Source organism: Saccostrea cucullata, unplaced genomic scaffold (assembly GCF_032062105.1).
Source record: "Saccostrea cucullata isolate Sc308-1 unplaced genomic scaffold, CSIRO_AGI_Scuc_v1 ctg1937, whole genome shotgun sequence".
NCBI classification, from domain to species: Eukaryota; Metazoa; Mollusca; class Bivalvia; order Ostreida; family Ostreidae; genus Saccostrea; species Saccostrea cuccullata.
In genome coordinates this window covers 58026-78878 of record NW_026937614.1, presented here as the reverse complement: position 1 = coordinate 78878, position 20853 = coordinate 58026, and the positions used below count along the sequence as shown (strand labels likewise).

The following is a 20853-nucleotide window of genomic DNA, read 5'->3' as shown; positions in this document are numbered from 1 at the left end:
GTCTGTCTAGAAAACATGTTATTGCAAATTTGCTTTATACCGGCATACACTGTAGTTATACGAATTCTTGGTCCGGATAAAACAAATTGCAGATTTAATTATAACCAATTAAATTTACAGATCCCAAGGACTTTGATATAACCTTTAATTTTTTACTGTATTTAAAATGCAAAAAGCGAGTATATCGTTACAGAAAAAGTAAAAACAAAATAGTTATCTTTGTTGCTCCATGCGTAAATCCAGGCAAGGGTTCAGACGATAATTGATTATGTAGAGTGAAGCATTACAAAGAAACCTAACTAAGGGTGAAATAAAAGTTTATTATTCAATATTTTCCAAATAAAAGTCAAAAACTTTCCCTCTTGTCTAGTTTGTCTCTTTTCTCCTCCTTATTTTTTCTATCTTCATTTTTATTAAAACAACTTTCATCTAAGCTGCATTATTTAACAAAATTGTCAATGTACATGTGACCACGAATAATTAGTGAATCTCAATACACTCAGAAACATTCGATAATCCGGTGTAATGCTGTTCATTTGTGTCATTTACTTGACTTGGATTTAATGTGGTATAGGCTGACGTTGGACGACCGGTTACCACAACAGTTGATGAATTGCTTGTATAGTTCTTCTTGTTATTGTCAGAAGAATGTGTTCTGTAAAAAAAAAAAATGAATGTCATTGATTTAAATATCGGATATTCAATCAGCTTAACTGAGGGTTATATATTCTGATTTGATGGATTTCTAGCATTTCCAAGATTACCCTTCCATTCATTTAGTACAAAATTTCGAAATAAACAACAAAATATATTCAAAGCAATACTGTACCTTTCCTTAATTCTTATAATATAGATGATTAAGAAGATGACGATTCCAGTTAATATAACGACTAGTATACCACAGATTACCACTCCAGTCAGCAGTCCTTGGTTATTCAAGGAATCTGAAAATTTAGTAATGTAGAAACTTTGAAATATAAGACTTCAGTGGATTTTTCAAAGATAACCTGGAATTTTATTTAGAAATAAATGTGACAAAAATTGTTACTTTTTAAAATTAGAATCATTTTATATGCTAGTAGTTTTCTATTCAGTTTCAGACGTAAGATCTTTTTTAAACACAAGATTGGGGAACTTTAAAAAACGGAATATATTATTCTTATAATGAAAAATCAGATAACTTACTTATGTCATAACCTATTTTATAGACAAGAAATTTCACGACATAAAATGATAAAGTAAAACTAAAAGGAAAACACACGTACACTTATATCAACAAGCCATCTACCTTTTAAACCATTTTATGATACCTTGTAAAACCAGACATTTGAATTTAGTATCAATACCTTCACCAGATATCATGCGCATAATTCTAAAATTTATTTTGGGAAAAAAATATACAAAATATCTTTGAGGGGCTTAAATTTTACTTCGAGGGCTCAAAGAATTGAAAAGATAAAAAAAAAATCTGACAAAGGAACAACATATAATTTCAGAAAAAAACTATTGATTTATACCGGCAAGTGTAAGAATATTGCACGGAGGGATTTATTGACAGTTATAATGATTACATATACTGATTTAAATCTCTCTCTCTCTCTCTCTCTCTCTCTCTCTCTCTCTCTCTCTTTCTCTCTCCAATAATAGAATGTATTGTTTCTGCATGTTCATAATAATAGATATACGAAGTAAACACCAAATTCCACCCTGTTCCTACTCGATTCACACACACATACACTTCTAATTTGCTAACCAATGTGCAAATGCAAACCAGGAGCTTTTAATGAATCTATGCTCAGTCTTTGGAAATTAAAAGATGTTATCGGTTACATATCTAATAAGACTGACTTATAAGAAGGCACGCCAATCAAAGTTAAATTAACGTTTATAAGTACAATGTTTCCAATAAAATGTTTGAAACAGAAACCGAGCTAGAAAAAAAGACACACATAGATTTAGTAATATTTGTAAACGGTGTAACGTTAGCCTAATTGTAATTGTTCTAACTACCTGGGTGATTGCAATGTTCACAAGGTTGTCAGACATTTTGGAGAGAATGTTTAAATAAATGTTTAAAATCTTGGGAGTAGTTTTTTACAGTTAAGTATTGATCGTATGGTAAATTCTTTGGACGGTATTCTTGCGGGTTTTCTTTCTACTTGCACCATTCATCACATTCTGAATGATCACCATGCAAACACATGAATGACAAGGGATCAAATCCAATTTTTTCTTCACTTGTACAGGATAGGTATTAGATTTCACAACATATACAAAGCAGCTTGTCAAATGTTTGAGAGATAAACTTGTACATTGTTAACAACGAATATTTGTGCTTTTACAAAATATAATTTTTTTCAAAAAGGAAGTAATAAATATTGGACAAGCATTTCTCTAATTTGAATATCTTTAAAGCATAATTAATTGTTTTGAAAGTAAACCCAATAAAAAAAAAATGCGTGGGATTTAATTTCGTTTATCATTGTGTACAACGAATATTCGTGCTTGTACATTGTTAACAACGAATATGTCCTTTTTCAAAATTTAGATTTTTTTAAAAAGGAATTAATGATGAATATTTGACAAGCATTTCTCTGATTTGAAGATCTTTAAAGCTTAATTACACATACAGATCAAAAACTATGTTTGGCTGCTTACCTGTCGCTTTCCTTTGAGGTATTTCAAAACCTGAGTCCTGAAAAAAAATTATCCAAAAGTGAAATAGATTGATAAATTGTTTGACCAAATGTTATTCACGCAAAACCATAGCACATTACATACTTATGCTTTTCAATTTTAATTAAAATCATATTTGCTTATTGAAAAAATGTATGTTATCTAAAAAAAGTTAATGAAAATCGGAAGCAATAAGGGACATAAACTTTCATGAATGTTTTGTTCTTTTATGTCTTCTCTGAAATGTGATTGTTGGTAAGTTATAGATTCTTATTAATGAGGAAAGAATGAAAAAAAAAAAAAAAAATTCTGAAATACATTTTTACAATACCTTTTCACAAATTAAATAATCAAGCTTTTCAAAACAATCGACAAATTCACAGCCAGTCCGGTTGCATTTTTGGCACTGGTGAAACGTTTCTTTTTCTTGGATTTTAACAGCAACACCTGTCAGAAATTTAAGCTGGGTCTCTATAAAAATGCTAATAAAATGCATGTTGTATTATTTGTGATGAAAATATTTAATCCATAATTGTTTGCTTAATAAAAAAAATTCGACAATGTTGCTTTTTTGCTCCATTTGTCTCCTCTGATATCACAAAGAAATCGAACAAATGTCAAAGTACTTATATACGTATACATCTTGTCAAGTATAATTTGTATGCCTGTACTGCAAATATATTTAATCGTTAACGCCATTTACATTTCAATTATTATCAAAGGGGATAATACAATCTCATGTTTTACATTCAAAAGATCAAAAACAAACGTAGTAGGAATGGTGTAGTGGTAAAAAGAAGAAAAGATAAAAATAAATTATAGCTTTCTTACCTCGATCAAACCCAGTACACATTTCTTTTGCGATGCTTAGCCAGGATATCCCTCTCTGTCTCCTTTGCAATTGTTTACAAGCTAAAGTGGCGTCAGTCAGGGAGACGTTTCCAATTAAGTAAGACGAGGGAGACCTTGTTTTACAAATCTGCATTGATGATGTCCAGTTTGTTTTTATCTCTGATTGATTAATATTCATGTGTAAGCATTACGCAAAAGTCGACATGAAAAAATGGGGGGAAATAATGAAAACTGAGACAATTCAGGTAAATTTGCATCCACCAATCAAAATATTCAACAATAAAAATTGTAATTGCATATCTGAGGTAGTCGAGATTTTTTCTCATGTTTTTTCTTTTAAAATTGAAATAATGTGTTAAGCACAAAGTATGTATTCCATTTAACTTACAGATGATTCTTATGATGGGAAGACATGTCAATTTATTACTTGATGTGTATTACTATTGAAATGTCCCGAGGTCTTGGTGTAATAACTTTTATGAAGCCATTAAGCTACACATAGATAAACTCCAATCTGTAACATGATCATACAATATTGTCACACTTATCCCCCTCATAAAAAAATATATATAAACTCTATTTATTTTCTATTAATCTAATGTAAATGTATTTAGTGACTTGTCTATGTAGATTTTACACTAGATAATATGTAACTCATAATTAAAAAATACTTTCACATTTTAATCAATCATTCCCAACGCAGAATAAAAAGTCGGGATTTCTGATAACAAAGACATCGCTTTTTCAAGAAAAATGAACTTGTAAATTTGTTTAACTTGTCAAAGGTCATTTGAAAACTCATATTTATTTTTTAAAGTTACATTTTTTTAACCCCCATCCCCGCAATCACGCATTTTAACGCATATACCGTTGCCCCGCAATCATGCATTTTAACGCATATACTTTTGCCCCGCAATCACGCACTTAAACGCTCATTTGGTTTTTGACGCTTTCTGCTCTGATTACGCGTTAGGTTTTCATGGTAGGATAATAAATGATTTAGATAATAATTTTCGTAATTCCATTCTAATAGATTTCGCAAATACGAATATTTTTCCCTCCATTTAATATGTCCGAGTCCTTCGATTTATTTGACGAAACTTGGGTTGCTAGACAATATAAGAATGTCTTTCTTTTGACACTAAATAAGCTCACCACTTGATCCACTGGTTTAGTGATGTGGAAGTCCCTCAATCTTGTGTGAGATGGAACCCTTAATCCAGAATTTATCAAATTCACAAATGGTTTTTTTATGTATATTGTTTGATAAAAGCTCGTGCAGAAATCGACAGAAGGAACGTATAAAATTACAAAGGAATATTGAAGTTAATACATACGCATACAGCTGATGAGAAATGAGGTTTTGTTCATAGAATAAAGCTTTGTTTTAAATACATTTAATCTTATTTCTTGTTCGATTTAAATTCAGATTCGTAAAAGTACAGCCTTATTGTTTCCGCCTTACACAGCAATAAAAAAAATACATACACACTTGAAAGGGAAAAAACCTAAAGAAACGACAATATCATGTTGAAAAAGATGATGTAGGTTAGTTTAAATTTGAATGATTTCGTTATCAAGTCAACGTGTCCAATATTCGAAAAAAAAAGTGTTGCACTTACTCGTATGTATTGATTTTTAAAAATATACGTACATGTATATGCATAAAACAAGGTATTGGAAAATTTTATGCAAGTATACTACATGCTTGTTTGATATTTTTTAAAACTGGACTTGACAAACAACAAGTCTGTGAGCCAATGATCGCTAGTAATACCCCTATATCAGGTGAATATACACTGCTATCTTAATTAAAATTTAAGTTCAGTTACTGGCATTACACGGACAAATAGGAAGTTGACATCAGATTCATACAAAAATAAATCCCATCATATGGCATGCCACAATAAAGTATGTGCTAATATATCAAGCATCTGCAATACACGTAATTGCGGGAAAAAAGCGACGGAAATGTGTTATGTATTGAACGACAGACGCACGGATTAACAGGCAGTTGACATCGGATTTAAAAAAAGAATAGATCCTACGATATAGAATTCCTCAGTGAAGAATGTACTAAAATTTCAAGAGTCTGTGTGGAGTAGTTGTTGCAAAATCTACGACCAAAACTTTGTTACGAACAGCTACACAAACAGTTAGACAAACGGACAAACACACTAGGGTAAAACAGTAGGTTCAAGTTTGTTAACACTGCATACACTAGCAATGATAGGTTTAAGAAAAACTAGGGGAGTAAACCTCCATAAGAGGACAACGATATGGTTTGATGTGATTCTTCCAGCAGTATATGTCTATGTTATACACAAAAAAAAACATTTGATTGATATCCACCTTGTGAATGGACAGTTAAGTTGTGACTGTATTAAAAGGGGAGTGCAAAATATACATTTTATGAGAAGCAATGCATACAGGCGGTAAAAAAAACTCCATTTTTGGGGGGGGGGGAAGGATAGAAATCTTTGACCAACAGCGATCTAAATTATTTACAACATCTATCTCCGGAATTACCTGTATATTCAGAATTTCTGCATAACATTTTATTTCTCGATCAACAGCTTGCCATATAGAAGAACTGATTATAAATTATGTACTTCATTGATATAATCTCAGGAATGATGCTCAGCATTTCCGTCATTGTTTGTGTTTCCGGTTTGTTTGTTTGTTTGTTTGTTTTTTTTTTTTGGGGGGGGGGGGGGCATGTCTACCAAGTTTATAAATAATCGATAAGTAAGGAAAAAACAAGTACACTTGAATTATATTATATCAGTGCTTTAACTTGGTCGGAGACACATGATACTGATCTCAGATTTTACATGGTTTTCTTTAAAAACGAAGCAAAGCTTTTACTAGCTGCATAACTGTAACTCTCCGAAAAATATATTGACAGACCGGAGAGGTGCCACCCATTGAAAAAACTGTATATTTATTGCGCACGAAAAAGTGTGCTGTTTCACGATTTATTTCTCCGTGTTTTAAACTGTCATCTCAAAATATTAGTAACCGTGTGTTCCTAACATATTCTTTCGCTGTTTCCACAACAACAACTCCTTATGTTGTCAATAGCCCTCCTGGCCCTGAAATTGAGATCATCGAAAATTTTGTCTATTTATAATGCCATTTCGTTTGCCTTGATAATTCGGTCCAACACAATTTGTGCCGATGTAAAATACAAGAGTACTTCATAGAGGAGTAAGAAATTTTTTTTAAATCTATCTTTTTAGCGATTGAGGTAAGAATTTGGAAGAATTAACCCAAAACTAAGCGCAACTTTTTGTGCGTAATAAATATACAGTTTTACAATGGGAGGCACTATAGCTCTCCGGTCTGTCAGTATATTTTTTCGGAGAGATACAGATCTGCAGCTAAGCTTCTACTTTTATTACTTTGAATTAATGTCAATAATTTATTGTTCATTTTGATTTTCAGTTAGGAAAGTTTTCAGTCCCAGTTTTACTTTTTCATAAATGTCGGAAAATAAAAGTTAACTAAAAATTGCCAATAAACTATGAAATATCGGACAACATCGGTAAAATGTCGAGTACTGATCGCTACGTCCGAGGAGTTCTTAGACTCTTTTGTAAACTATTCTATTGTTTTTAAAAGTGTTTTAAAAAATTCCATTCCAAAGAAATACTTCTTTTCGATTTTTTTCTTTTTATTTATCAATTTATTCACTTTTTGGCTCTAGCCCCTCCTCCCAATTTTTTTTATTTTTAAACCATTTAGTCCACATGTACCTGTAGGTGTAAATTAAGATCCCGATTGATTCACATCTCCACCATGCACTAGATGTCGGATCGGAAACAATTGGCTATAGATATACACCGCTAATTTAAGACTGATTATCTTAATGCCGGTCCAACGGCAGTATTTCATCCGTTCATCGGCCAAAATATGAATAAGAAGATTTGATCAGTTAAATTTTTACTTTATGCATTTTAAAAATTCAAATGTATTCCATCGACAGTATGCTAAATTGTATTGTTCTATAGAAATGAAGCGATATTCCAGTAAAATTTTTAAATAAAAAAAAAACAACTATCGAACATATAAATCAAGTTAAATGTGCCGAAAGCTACAACTCCTTTTTTTTGTCCTAAAAAATCTATAAAATACTGTTATAAAATTTTTCTCAAGTGATAATCCTTCTCTTCTAGACTTCATTTCTATTTTTATTTATAATTGAAAGATTCTGCAAGTTTTGATAAAATGCTTATGCTTGTGACTTAAGAAATTTAAAAAAAAAAAGGTGGTGGAGGGGGGAAGTATCGTTGTTAGTCATTTTAACCCGAGCATAAGAAATGATACCCTGTCTGGAAACTCATAAAATTATTTTGAACGAAGTTTTAGATTTAGATTTAAAATCTATTATAAATTTTACTTGTAAGCTATGATATGATATATTAGGTTTGTAAAAGACCACATAAAAGAATTATTTAAACACAGGATTAGATCATCAACAAAATACTTGAATTCATTTTACAGTTGGTTGCATAAATACTAGGGCGATATATATATACTTGTCAAAATTTCTAACGCCCCACTTTTATTTTTTGAAAATTAAAGAAACAGTTATGTTAATATTAAAGTCCTTAAAAACATCGTCTGCTGTATGTACCCTTTCATGTCTGCGATTGAAAAAAAATCGAATTCAATTAGAAATTATTCAGCCGTGACCGCTTTTGTTGAAAAGCGTGAAGTACGAGTTCGAAATGGTTTTCGGGTGTGTTTTTCAAAACGGTTTTTTCCACGTGTTCTCTGTCTCAAGATCATCTTAAAAAACAGTCAAAGTTTGGGAGAAAATGAGACGCATATGTCTGCACAAGAACGCGCAAGAGCATTTGGCATGGTCCAAGCCGGGAGCAGTTCACGGGAGGTGTGTTTCTTTTCGCTTTGTACAATTTTTTTTCTTCCAACATTTAGAAACTAATAAAAAAGCTAAATAAATTGATTAAAACTTTTTCAGGTTGCTAGAACTTTCAACCGAGACCATAAAACCATACTAATGCTCGTTCGGAAATTCAATAAAACCGGAAGTACAGATGATCTACCCCGAAGACCGAAACGTCGAGTGACGACACGCCAAAAGGACAACTACATTAGAGTTGCGCATCTTAGGAACAGACATCGTACAGCACGCAGAACGGCGCGACAAACAATGGGAACGCATGGCAAGCCTGAGTGACCAAACTGTGCGCAACAGACTAAGGGAGGGTGGACTGCGTGCCAGGAGAGCATATGTAGGCTTAGTTTTGTCGGACAGGCACAGGCAGCTCCGTTTGGCTTGGGCAAGGCGCCACCTCAGATTCACAAGGGCAGACTGGGGCCGTGTACTCTTTACGGACGAGTCCAGGTTCAACTTGCGACGATCTGACGGACGAAGCCGGGTGTATCGAAGAACGGGTGAGCGGTACACTGACGCCTGTGTGAGGGAAAAGAGGGCAGTTTGGTGGTGGATCGATAATGGTATGGGCGGGTGTGTCGTTACACACGAAAATCAGGATACTTCCAATCCGAGGAAACCTGAATGCTGCTCGGTATCAGACCGACATCCTTCAGCCGGAAGCAATTCCTCACATCAGAGCCAATAGAGGAATGATGCTAATGCAGGACAACGCCACTCCCCACACTGCCAGAACTACACAACAGATGCTGCAGGGACACAACATCCGTTTACTCGACTGGCCCCCATGTAGTCCGGATCTCAATCCTATTGAACATGTGTGGGACGAGCCAGACAGAAGGATAAGACAGATTCCCAAGCAGCAGAATTTGGTGGTACTGGAAAGGGATCTTGTTAACACATGGAATAACCTCCCTCAAAGATTTCTGCACAATTATGTGAACTCTATGAGAATGTCTTGCTGTCATTCGTGCAAATGGGGGACATACTCGGTACTGAATGTTAAGAATTTTGAATTGCAGGGTACCTATACCGGAACTTAATTTTCATCAAGCATAGCAATAGATTTTGATGGAATAAAAATGAAATTTATTTGTTTATTTATTTTTCCTTCATCTTACATAAAGGTTTAGTCAACATAATTGCGTTTAAAGGTAATGCTTTTAAAAATATCGTCTGGGGCGTTAGTAATTTTGACTAGTATACATGTACCGCAACAGCTGATACTTACACCGTGCAAATAAACACGTCTTATCAGCACGTTATCGCAAATGCGCTGCGGGGAAAAGGATAACGTAATCAAAAAGTAACAAATGTAATGCTACTATTACGTCATAGAATGCGCAAGGGGCAAAGAGTTAAAATTGATACTCCAAAATTGATTTCAAAAATATGCTTAAGTTTTTTGTTAAATTTTGTCTATGTGTGTTTTTTGAGATTAAATCTTCCAACCATCTGTTAGAATCCCTTCTGGGTTAACTGCGTCCCGTTTTTAAAGTACAGAACTATTTTGTATTCATAAGTAGCATAATGTATTCTAAAAAACCTCTTCATGGGAAAATATCAAGTCTCTTGAAGTGGTGCTTTAAGTCAACATGTAGATGCGTCCTCAATTCAACGTTTAGATGTATCCACGATGTTTTATCAACAAGAATTTCATTTTCATACATCCCTTTGAGCTCAAAAAGGATACCACAGAGCCTGGCACATATGTTTCGTATTTGGATATTTTACAAGAAATAGACGTTAATTAATGGCAACCTACTATGAAACATTATATATGTGATAAAGTGAAATTTCCTATGGTCATCTTCCTTTATTTAAAAAGCAATATACCATTGTTATCTGCATATGTTTAGTTTATATGTCTTACTTGATTCGATACGCAAAAACATGCCCAAAATTTGTAATGTTTTAATGGACTTTTGAGATTGAGTACTGATTTCATTAAAGATAATATCTGTGAAAACGACATCATGATTCAGAACGTATCTTAAGAAAAATAAACGCTACAGGAAAAATGAGATAATGTAAATCAGAGAAATCATTCCTCGCTAATAAAATATTTCACTGTTCGAGTATTTTTGTCAGTGAATGGATATGAAAGAGTAAAAAAATGAATTCATCAACAGAATATATACAGGATTGGAAAATGAAAGGAATATTATAATATTCCTTTAGCAAATAAAAACTATGTTATACATTGCCTACTTCTTCAGTTAAGCTGGAAAGTAGGATCATGTAAAGAAAATGCTTGCAGATTTTCTTGAAGAATACCTGTCTCGTAATTTAAATTACTGTAGATGTTGATCCGGTCGGCACCACCACAAGTTTGCCTTGTGTCCCCATTACACTTCATATTACATTCTCTTTCAGGCTTTTTGATAAATGATGTAAAAAAATTCCCGCAAAAGCATTCTCCACCAAACTATAAGTAAAAGAAATCTCAAAGTTCTCAGTGGAAATACGTATTTCTCCTCACTGAAAAAATGTATAATAACACAAGTGAGTAATCAAGCAAGTTCAAAGAATTGTGATCCATTGGTTTTCAGAGTCTTGGATGAGATGTAATAATTTACGGTTTCTTAAATATCATTCATAAGTTTTCACCAAAGTTAAATTTTTTCAATATAAGGTTAAAGATGAAGGTAAAATGCATTAAGATTAAAAAAGTATTTTTTTTTAAAAGGAAAATCGTGAAGGTCAAGTTCACAGGGTCAAACATCATAAAATATTTGGTAAGGTCTTGTCGCAGGTAATGTACAGTAAAAGATAATTATTAAAGTGACCAAGGTTACATTTTTTGAAAGAGACAGAAAATCTGACAGACAGATTGAGAAAGAAATTAAATAAAATATCCCCTGTAAAAGCAGAGGATGAAAATGCGAACCATAACTCCATAGAACTGGTAGTCCGTACAAAACTCCCTACAGCTTTCTACAGTCAAAGTAAAGTCTCCTATACGGTTGATTCCAGATAAGGTTCGATTTGGCTGGTCTTTAAAACATCCTAGATATTCTGTAAAAGACAGAAACGAAATCAATAGAAAGTTTATTTGGATTTGCTTTGGAGTTCTTTAAAGACTTTTGATAAGACAGTAGAACTGATAAGACGTTTTTTGGTTAGCTCTATGGATATTCCTACACGCTGTCGTTTTAACTCATTTTTAAAAATATATGGTGACCGTTGAGTATTAAAAATTTTTAATATAAAAAGTTTATTTAAAAAAGTATGAACTATCCCCAAAATGATTTCTATCAATTTTGCTATGTGTCTTAAAGTCAATAATACATAATCAGTGAAATTTGTTGAAATTTCGAAAATTTACATCAGTTGTTGTAAGTAACTGTTGCCAAGGACGGTACCAATTTTTGATGCCCATTACATAATTTTTGTTTATTGAAATCTACATGTTTATCTGTCTATAAAACAGGCATTGGTTGCTGTAACTTTCACATATTTCAGTTTATATTTTTGGAATATTAACAAGTTTTACAACTGCTTTAATTAAGCGTTTAATTTTACTCTCATTTTTATTGATTCTTGACCATTCATTTTTAATGCAGTGTCTCGAATAGCCCTTGTTTTCCAGTTTCCTACGATGAAATAATTCGATGAGAAGTGGTCACACAACTGTTATCAATTGATTAAAGATTCACTAATCAGAGAAAGTCAAGCTTTATGTCATATGACTACTATGTTGTATGCCATCGAGCTAATGACATTATTTATTGAACGTCCTGCGTATGTTAACATGTGTTTTTATTTGTATTCCAGGTATAGGAACTCAAAGTAATTTGTGTAAACCTTCCTTCCAGGGAACTCCTAGTGGTGTAAATTTTCAGTTTTTTCTGACAAAAATTGGTCATATCTATTGAGAAGTTGCTACGCTATGCAATATTGAGAAATGATTTGACTATTTATAAGATTTCTATATATTTGATTAACTTACAAGCTAGATATACTGGTGTTTATAGAGAATGGGGCATGCAAAGGTATCTTTTATTCCAACTATTTATGTTCTTTGTTTTTATAATATATGTACATGTACTTGGACATTACCTTTATAGACACAGGCTCCAAAGTATGACTCAGAACAATTTGAAGAGTATGAAAAGCCCTGCACAGAACCACCACAGTTTACTGCAAGACATGATCCCCCTCTTTTTACTTTGTCGGCTTCTATAAATTTTGAAAGAAATTGTATTGTTTACATTCATAAAATTGATATTTGAAACAGAAATTTTCCGCTCACATAAGCAGGAGGCTCAAGTGAACTCTTCCGTTCAAAGTGCGCATGCCCTCTATCAATCGTTTGTAATTTGTTCACGTATTCAACATCTCAAGAGCAACTAGGCCAAATTAATCCAATTTGGCTCCAATGCACCCTTGTATGAAGGAAATTAAGTTTGTTTAAATAAAGAGTCACACCTCCATTTGAGGGTATATAATTTAGTATTGATAAATATCTTATATCACCCTTTAAAAATCTTCTAAATAACCACTGGGGAAGAAAAAAAAATATTTGATACACTTCCATATATTCGTAGAATCATTTTTTCCTTCAAATCTTGAATCCAGGGTTAGGTGTAGAATTAAAAGGAGCAAACAACAAAAATCTTCTAAAACTATTCTTATCAAAAAAGATGATATATTTAAAAGAAAGCATCCTGGTTTTCTATAAATTGGAAATTTTCAAATCATGACAACTAGGAGGAGAGTAAAAGCTACAATGAACAATAATTGTTTTATATTGGATTACAGCATATACTATCAAACTTTAGAAAATATATTATATTTCCAAGAACAGCAAATTATTATATGGTAGCTGTAATTTTATGGAAGAAACCAAGGTAATGTAAATTTAAGCTTTTTTGCTTTAAATCATGACCTGGGATAGACTGTGGCACAAAGGGAGAACAAAATCGACATAGAAATATATAGGCTTTTTAAAAAAAAATCACTGATGAATAATAAACTAGTTTATAGTCATGGTTGTATAGAAACACCTAAGCTACAGGTATAATATATTTAAAATTATTCAATTAATGAATCCCAGGAGTACTTTAGGGCTATAATGTATTGTCAAAATTTTAAATAGTAAAAATGAAGCCTGAAAATCTAAAAAAAAAAGGAGAACAGTTGGGTCATAGTAACTCAGGTAGATCTTACCCATTGGATTTTTGTCTATCTGTTTGTTTCTTTGTTTGCTTAAATATCATGAGAATTTTTAATGATACTGAGACGCCATTACTTGACGCTGGCCTTGGATATATGCAAGTTAAGACCTGTACTCGAAACTTTCAGAATTTAAGCAGAAATTAACGCTCTATTTTGAATCAGAACCTACTGTGACACGGGACCTCTGTTTATACGGTCTCATCTAAATGACAGGTGTCCATGTCCCACATTGCATCCCAGCCCGCAATATAAATTCAAAAAATCAACGTCCCCGCGTCTGAGAGCAAACGCTCTAACCACTGCTCTGGTTATTCTCTTGTTTCTTATTTCTTTACTATGATGCTAGACATATAAAGTCTTAGAATTCGTCGGAGTTATGTCCGACGTAATTGAAAATGGAAATAGTTACAGGTACATGTATATAACATGCTATATTGTTTCAATGTATATTCTACCTTATATTTATTGCCAAGTAAAGTGACAATAATATGGGCAGCGGAAAGGGCAAAAATTACCATAATGAGAAAACAAACAATTATTTTAATTTCAATGACCATAAAAACTTAACAAATGATATACAATGTATAATCAACAGACCTTTTCGCAGAACAAATATACATTAAAACAAAACCAACGAACACGTACGTAACAAACATACATGAATGCAAAACCAACGACAATCTTTGCAGTACAAACGTACATAAAAACACGACAAACGAAAAAAACTTAACCAACGTGCACGCGGTACATCTAGTCTTCCCGACTCCAGGCTCCTGACGGTCCCGTTTTTTTTTTTTTTTGCGATTTCTTTTTTGTCGGCGCACAGAAAGTCTTCACACTTCTCAGACAAATTTCTAGGTTTAAAAAATTCATTAATATATAAAAACTTTAACAAATTTGTGTATTTTTTACTGAATCAAACTGTATCATCTGCCAAAAGCGGTAAATCTAGTATTCAGCTATAAATGCGAAAACCACTGAAAAAAGGACACCGATGTTTTCGTAGAATAGCGATTAAAAACAACAAACTGAGGTACAGTTTATGTTTTTTTAATAAATGAAAACCCTTATTTACATGCTAGATAATTTGTATGCACAGAAATTCCCTACACATTTTTTTGTACAGAACTCTTTGCCACATTATGTTTATGTTCCCAGGCTATACAACATAGACGTGGTTCTACCTCGGATCCCCTTTTAATTTTTTCCTTTTTTTTGGGGGGGGGGGTGATTTATCTTAAAAATTTAAAATGAAAGAACAGAATTTACATAAAAAGTAAAAAAAAATAATCTCATTCTCCTGAAGGCCGTTTCGTCAATTTTTTGTTGTTGTTGTTACATAAGTTGGTTTTCCCAGATTCTTTAAATATTACAAGAATCTATTATGATAACTTTACAGTGGCATATCATATGACAGGTACGTAGCAACAATTCTCAATTTTAAGAGTAAGGTCAAAAAAGGGTTCTGTAGTACATGTATATTAGGGAAAAAATTGATACTGAAAGAAGTTGAACCTAGACCACCCCCCCCCCCACACACACACACCCTCACTCACACACATGGGATTTTCGAGTTTGGGCTATATCATTTTAATTTCCTTTCTGTTTTGCTTGTAAAGTTTTTAAAATCTTTTTTTCAGCCAGATTGAATTTTTTCTCTCTGGTTACCCCCTCCTTTCAAAAACGATGCTAGGTCAATATATAACGATGCAGTACTTTCATTTTGCATTATTTTACCATAAGTACAATGTTAGATTTAGCTATTTTTATGAAGATTTTGATGACAAATCTTTTTTGAAATCAACTCATTTTGATGTCATGATTTTTTTATAGAATTAAATTGTTCATTTATTTTATTAACACCACCAATTTTCACTGAAATACTAATTCAATCTTTTTGAGAAGAAATATCTTCTCAGTATTAATACCTTTAATATCTTTAAAGATACATGGACGCAGATTTGAAGTTAATTTTATTTCGTCTTAAAGTTAATGAAACAAGATTGCCACTTTTCCTAGGTATTAAGAATTAAATTAAAATTTGTGAGAGTGCAAGCTAGGATTTGTCAATCAAACCCGTCTAAAAATTTGAAATTTTAATAACTTTTAGAAGAAATAAGATTTTTAATATATTTTTTGTGTGAAATGCTATTAAAATATATATGTCGTAATATTATACAGAAAATATTAACTTCAAATCTGTGTCCATGCACCTTTTCTATCTACGACACTTACGTCTCTCTGTATCGATGTCCGTTTTCGGTTTAATATTTATAACGGAGTATCACATTTACCGCTTTTTGGAAGGTGATACTGCTGATATCGATTCAGTAATAAATGCGCACATTTGTTTAAGTTTTTAAATATTATTGAATTCATTTTAAAAAGAAAATGTGCCTGAGAAGTTTGAAGAGTTTCTGTGCACCGACAAAAAAGAAATTTAAAAAAAAAATCCGAGACCGTCGGGAGCCTGGAGTCGGGAAGACTAGATGTACCGCGTGCACGTTGGTTAAGTTTTTTTCGTTTGTCGTGTTTTATGTACGTTTGTACTGCAAAGATGATCGCTGGTTTTGCATTCATATATGTTTGTTACGTACTTGTTCGTTGGTTATGCTTTAATGTATATTTGTTCTGCGAAAAGGTCTGTTGATAATACATTCTATATCATTTGTTAAGTTTTATGGTCATTGAAATTAAAATAATTGTTTGTTTTCTCATTATGGTAATTTTTGCCCTTTCTGCTGCCCATACAATAACCAAAGAACAAAATGTACAATCTTATGTCAATGTTAACGAACATTGACATCCAAGAGGGATGTTTTGCATTCTAATGAAAATGCCACGGCAATTAAAAATGGACCATAATGTCTTTCATTAAAATTTTAAAATATGATGGGAAACAAAAAAAAGTTTGGATACAATGAAATAAAAAGAATCATATAATGTAAATATTCTTAGATTGTTAAATAGAAATACTAGAAGTGAATTTGAAATACCTGAAGTATATACAGTATATGCATTCGGACCCCCACATTCCAAAAACTTAATTGCTCCTTTATCTCCAACATCATAACATGATTTATTGCACAGATCTGATGAGAGGGTCTCTGGAAAAACGGAGCCTTCAAAGCAGACACATTCTCCTGACTAAAACATTTTGAAAAACAATGAATTCATTGAAGTAAGGCAATGACACTTCTTATATGTAAATTTAAAAAGTATTTGTGAAATACAAAATGACATATGTATTGCAAAAAGTACTGTTCTAGATCATATATTTCATTGAGAAAAAATAACTATTTCAGATGTGACGTAGAGGATTGACCTGGGTTGAAGGTTGTCCCTGGGTGCATTTTTATTGGTGACTATTTGAGACCAAAGGTTATGAAATAAATTTTTACCTGGGTTTATTTTTGAACATCTTGGTAATTATGATTTTGAGCTGTTTTTGAACAGGTAGCTATTTTACACGATTTATCTCTATCCGCTTATGCGTCTGAGTTTCAACGATTCTATTTACCAGAATTTAAAAAAAGAAAAAGGGTTGGCATCATTTCGAATTTACATGTGTATGTGTGTACGTTATTGATCGGTATACAATTTGACCATTTTTTCTTTTATGCCGCTGATGACCATGACAAAAAATCTACTTTACATCGGGACACACACAGTTTGATTTAACATTTTGACTGTATCCATGTCATATCATATATAAAGGATATCTGAATTCCAAAATGAGTTGAATTTACAGTTGCACATATCTCTTGACAAAAACCTGCCGATGTAACGTTGAAAAAAAAATTGAACGTTCTATGTTCACTGACGACTTTAGAATCATAACACCCTAAAAAGAGGAAAACGACATCATTGTAATGACAGTAAACTATGTCATCTGACACTTCTTTTTTGTAAAAAAATGTAATATGACCAAAAGTTGAGCCGCAGAGTCACGTAAAATACCTAAAAGTTTAATCCAGGGTGAATATCGCCGGTAAACACCAGTCCAGTGCTGATCAGAGTTCAAAGTTACACCACTGGTTTTTAGGGTGTCATTAGAATCGCTGCAATGTTGTTGAGCTTCAAACCAGTTCCATGAGTTTTGTATGCAGTTGGTAATATCAACTAGATAATAAAAAATCTATGATGTAAAATATATTTATATATACTCTTTTCTAAAATGTCAAACAAGCATTGAAAAAATACATATTCGTTTCTTTTCCTTAACAAAGTGAAGAAATGTGTCATTTCATTTTTTGTTCAAAAACCTCAGATTTCACGACTGCAATAAAATCTGTTAAGAAAGATTTTCTTGGGGGATAAAAATTAAATGAAGCTTATTCTTAAGAGCAAAACAATTTAATCGTCACTTCGTTTGTGTCTTAATCAGTCCAAGTTTCATATCGTCTTATAATTAGAAGCCCTTGAAGAAGGCATTGGCTATCATTTTCTGATAGACTAGCTATATATTGCATTGAAAAAAGAAAAGGAAAAATATACACATATATCCCTTAAATTTGCCATATTTTACACAAATATTGCGAATTAAAAAGTTCTCTAGATAAAGAAATTTGGTGACCAAATAACCATCAATTAGTCTAAGAGTAATTTTAGTACGTATATCTATGAGGCAGTGTTTAATAATTTTGTTAAACTTATAGAAAGAAAAAAAAACATTCGAAATAAAAATTTAAATAGATAGTTTGATTGTTTGCAGCCTACTTAGGAATCTTGCATATTGTGTTAAAAAAAAAACACTGGGATTGTCACAAATGTATTATTCTAATTTTATGTTTTATGGTGGCAAATTTCTGTCCGCTACATGCAAGATAAATAAAGTTAACGTACATTATAACTATGTAGACATGCGATTTTTTTATGTCAAGATTTATTATTTTTGTATAATTATGTTGACATGCAAGTTACGAATCTATTTAGAGAATCCAAGTTTGATATTGGAAATGTTATACATAACACCATAATGTATGACATAATACAGGCTAGATGCTAAATGATTATGTTGACATGCAGTCTAATGTTATCATACGAGTTAATTATGTCAATATGAGAGATATGTATGTTGAAAAGCAAATTGTTATTTTGCATGTTTACATAAAGTATTTACATGTAAAATTGTAAATCACATGTGGATAAAAAGTATTTCCATATTGACAGAGATAAGTTTCATGCGTACATATTTATGTATGTTGCATGTTATCATAATTAAATAGGTTGCAAGTTGGCATATATACATGTATCTTGCATGTTCACATTAATAATGAGCTTGCATGTTAGCATAATTATGTTGCATCTTGTTTGTATTATGTGGTATACTAGATTTGGTAAGTAAGATTACTACTAATAAAAATTAGATTCTTTAAAAAGATTGGCAACCTTAATATCAACATAAGTAGTATACATGTAGACATAATTGAATTGCATGTTGACATACTTTGTAATTTATCTTGCATGTAGGGGCAGAAATTTGCGACCATAATGTGTATGTCTTTAGATATACGTATTTATCAAATAAATCCTTATAATTACATAGTGGGATATGTAGGAATATTAAATCACTTGTCAGGTTATAAGAATAATAGATTATTAATGTTCTTATTCAGTTATTCTTAATTAAAAATATTATTTTGATATCAAAACTTTTATATTACAACGAAAATAATGCTTCTAATACATATTTATATTATTGTTGATTTTTGAATTTATGATTGATTAAGGATGTTTTTACGAGATTCTCCTCCATTTAATTGAACAATGAGCCTCTAAATCGTATACAAGAGTTCAGTCATTTATAGGATGTTCTTAGGATTAAATTCCATAAAAACGACTCTTATCTACACCTCTTGAGCTGGAATGTCAGATGTAACAGACCTCAATTAAAACATTACATTCCTTGAATGCTTCAATTTTCAGCAACTTCTGCTTCATACAAATCACGTGACGGCTAGCATTTAAGGCGAAATAATTAATACTTGTTGTTAAAGAATTCAAACGTATTTTTTTAAAATTCAATTTAACTCAATATCGCAGGAATTTTGATCTTTATTAATTCGTAATCCATACTGTAGACAGTTGTGAACATGGAATTCAAAGACAATTTGATAAGATACTTGAATTGACCATTGCTTGACGATTAAGTTTAAATATGCATATTTTACTTTTATTTCTTAGCGGGTCTTCAATATAATTAAGTCACATTGTACATATCATTCCGTGAAGGCCTTTTTATTCCATTGTGAATAAGTACGTATTATATGTACCCTAGATAGAATAAATTCATTCAAAATACCTATATAATAAATATAATATGGATTTTCTTATCATTGATGTGCACTACATCTTCTTTAAAAAGCTACAATGTATATCTTTTTCTAATTTTAGGACTTTGTTTTGACTTATTCTTTATTTTTTGCTACGTGAATGTAAAAAAACATTGTATATAAAGAGTCCTAAATTAAGAATTCTTTTCTCAAAAATGATATTTTGAAATTAGATAAAAAATTAAATAAAAAGGCTTACCAACCATTATATATCACTAAGGAAAAGCACACAAGAACAAACTTTTTATCCCGTATCTTCATTTACTTATTTTTCTCTAAAATAAACAGAAGTTAAACTGACTTGTATAGAAAGTACATTATTAGTACATGTTTAAACCAGGAAGTCGAAAAAATATGCACTTAAAGATAAAAAAATGATACAATTATGCGTGAGTGTTATGAACAATCTTCCGTTATTCAGAATGCAATATACTTCTAAAATTCTATTGGTGTGCTATGATGCACATTAAATTTTGTCTTTGATATATGAACAAGATGTGTTTATGAAACACTGATATCCCCGTTTGTCAGCTCATGACAAAGGTTAAAGTTTCTAAATTGTAATTTAAACCCTAAGGTCAAAAGATAAAAAAATGTCAAAGCAAAGATAAGTCATGTCACAGGGAGAGTAACTGAAAAATGTGAAAATCTTAGCTCCAAACATAAATACGTTTTGGCGAAGATTCAAGTTTTAAAAACGCAGTATTGGTATCAAGGTCAATGTCAAAGGTCAAAATTAATGGTGCTCAAAGATAAGTTTTATATTAAGAAATACACTTGTGAAATATGAAAGCCATACTACCAACCTTTCAGAAGTAATGTATAAGGTGAATGTTTTTCAAAGGATGGTAAAAGTCAAGGTCATAAAGTATTTACTGTATATGT

At 31.8% G+C, this 20853-nt stretch overlaps 1 protein-coding gene across 3 annotated transcripts; it reads right to left on the bottom strand.

Annotated features, from left to right (window-relative positions):
* Positions 1 to 343: 343 nt before the first annotated feature.
* LOC134248494 (uncharacterized) lies at positions 344 to 20311 on the bottom strand. Of its 3 annotated transcripts, none has more exons than XM_062730889.1 (12): positions 20168 to 20300; positions 17594 to 17755; positions 17358 to 17477; positions 16630 to 16782; positions 12515 to 12634; positions 11343 to 11470; positions 10730 to 10880; positions 3508 to 3687; positions 3008 to 3147; positions 2659 to 2695; positions 830 to 944; positions 344 to 655 (listed from the first exon to the last, which is right to left on the bottom strand). In XM_062730889.1, the coding sequence occupies exons 1-12, from the start codon at positions 20172 to 20174 to the stop codon at positions 481 to 483; spliced, it is 1488 nt and encodes a 495-aa protein (XP_062586873.1). In that variant the 5' UTR covers positions 20175 to 20300; the 3' UTR covers positions 344 to 480. The 3 variants fall into 3 exon arrangements, with proteins under 3 accessions (XP_062586873.1, XP_062586871.1, XP_062586872.1); XM_062730887.1 differs by having other exon boundaries at positions 345 to 655; positions 20172 to 20311; XM_062730888.1 differs by having other exon boundaries at positions 345 to 655; positions 3008 to 3123; positions 20172 to 20311.
* Between the last annotated feature and the right edge of the window lie 542 nt (positions 20312 to 20853).

Coding starts and splice junctions, on each gene's coding strand:
- LOC134248494 (XM_062730887.1), bottom strand. CDS start 20,229: ATGAAGATACGGGATAAAAAGTTTGTTCTTGTGTGCTTTTCCTTAGTG. Junction 3,688..10,729: donor TAATTTAAATTACGAGACAG/GTATTCTTCAAG, acceptor TTAATCAATCAG/AGATAAAAACAAACTGGACA. Junction 656..829: donor ATTATAAGAATTAAGGAAAG/GTACAGTATTGC, acceptor TTTTTTTTACAG/AACACATTCTTCTGACAATA.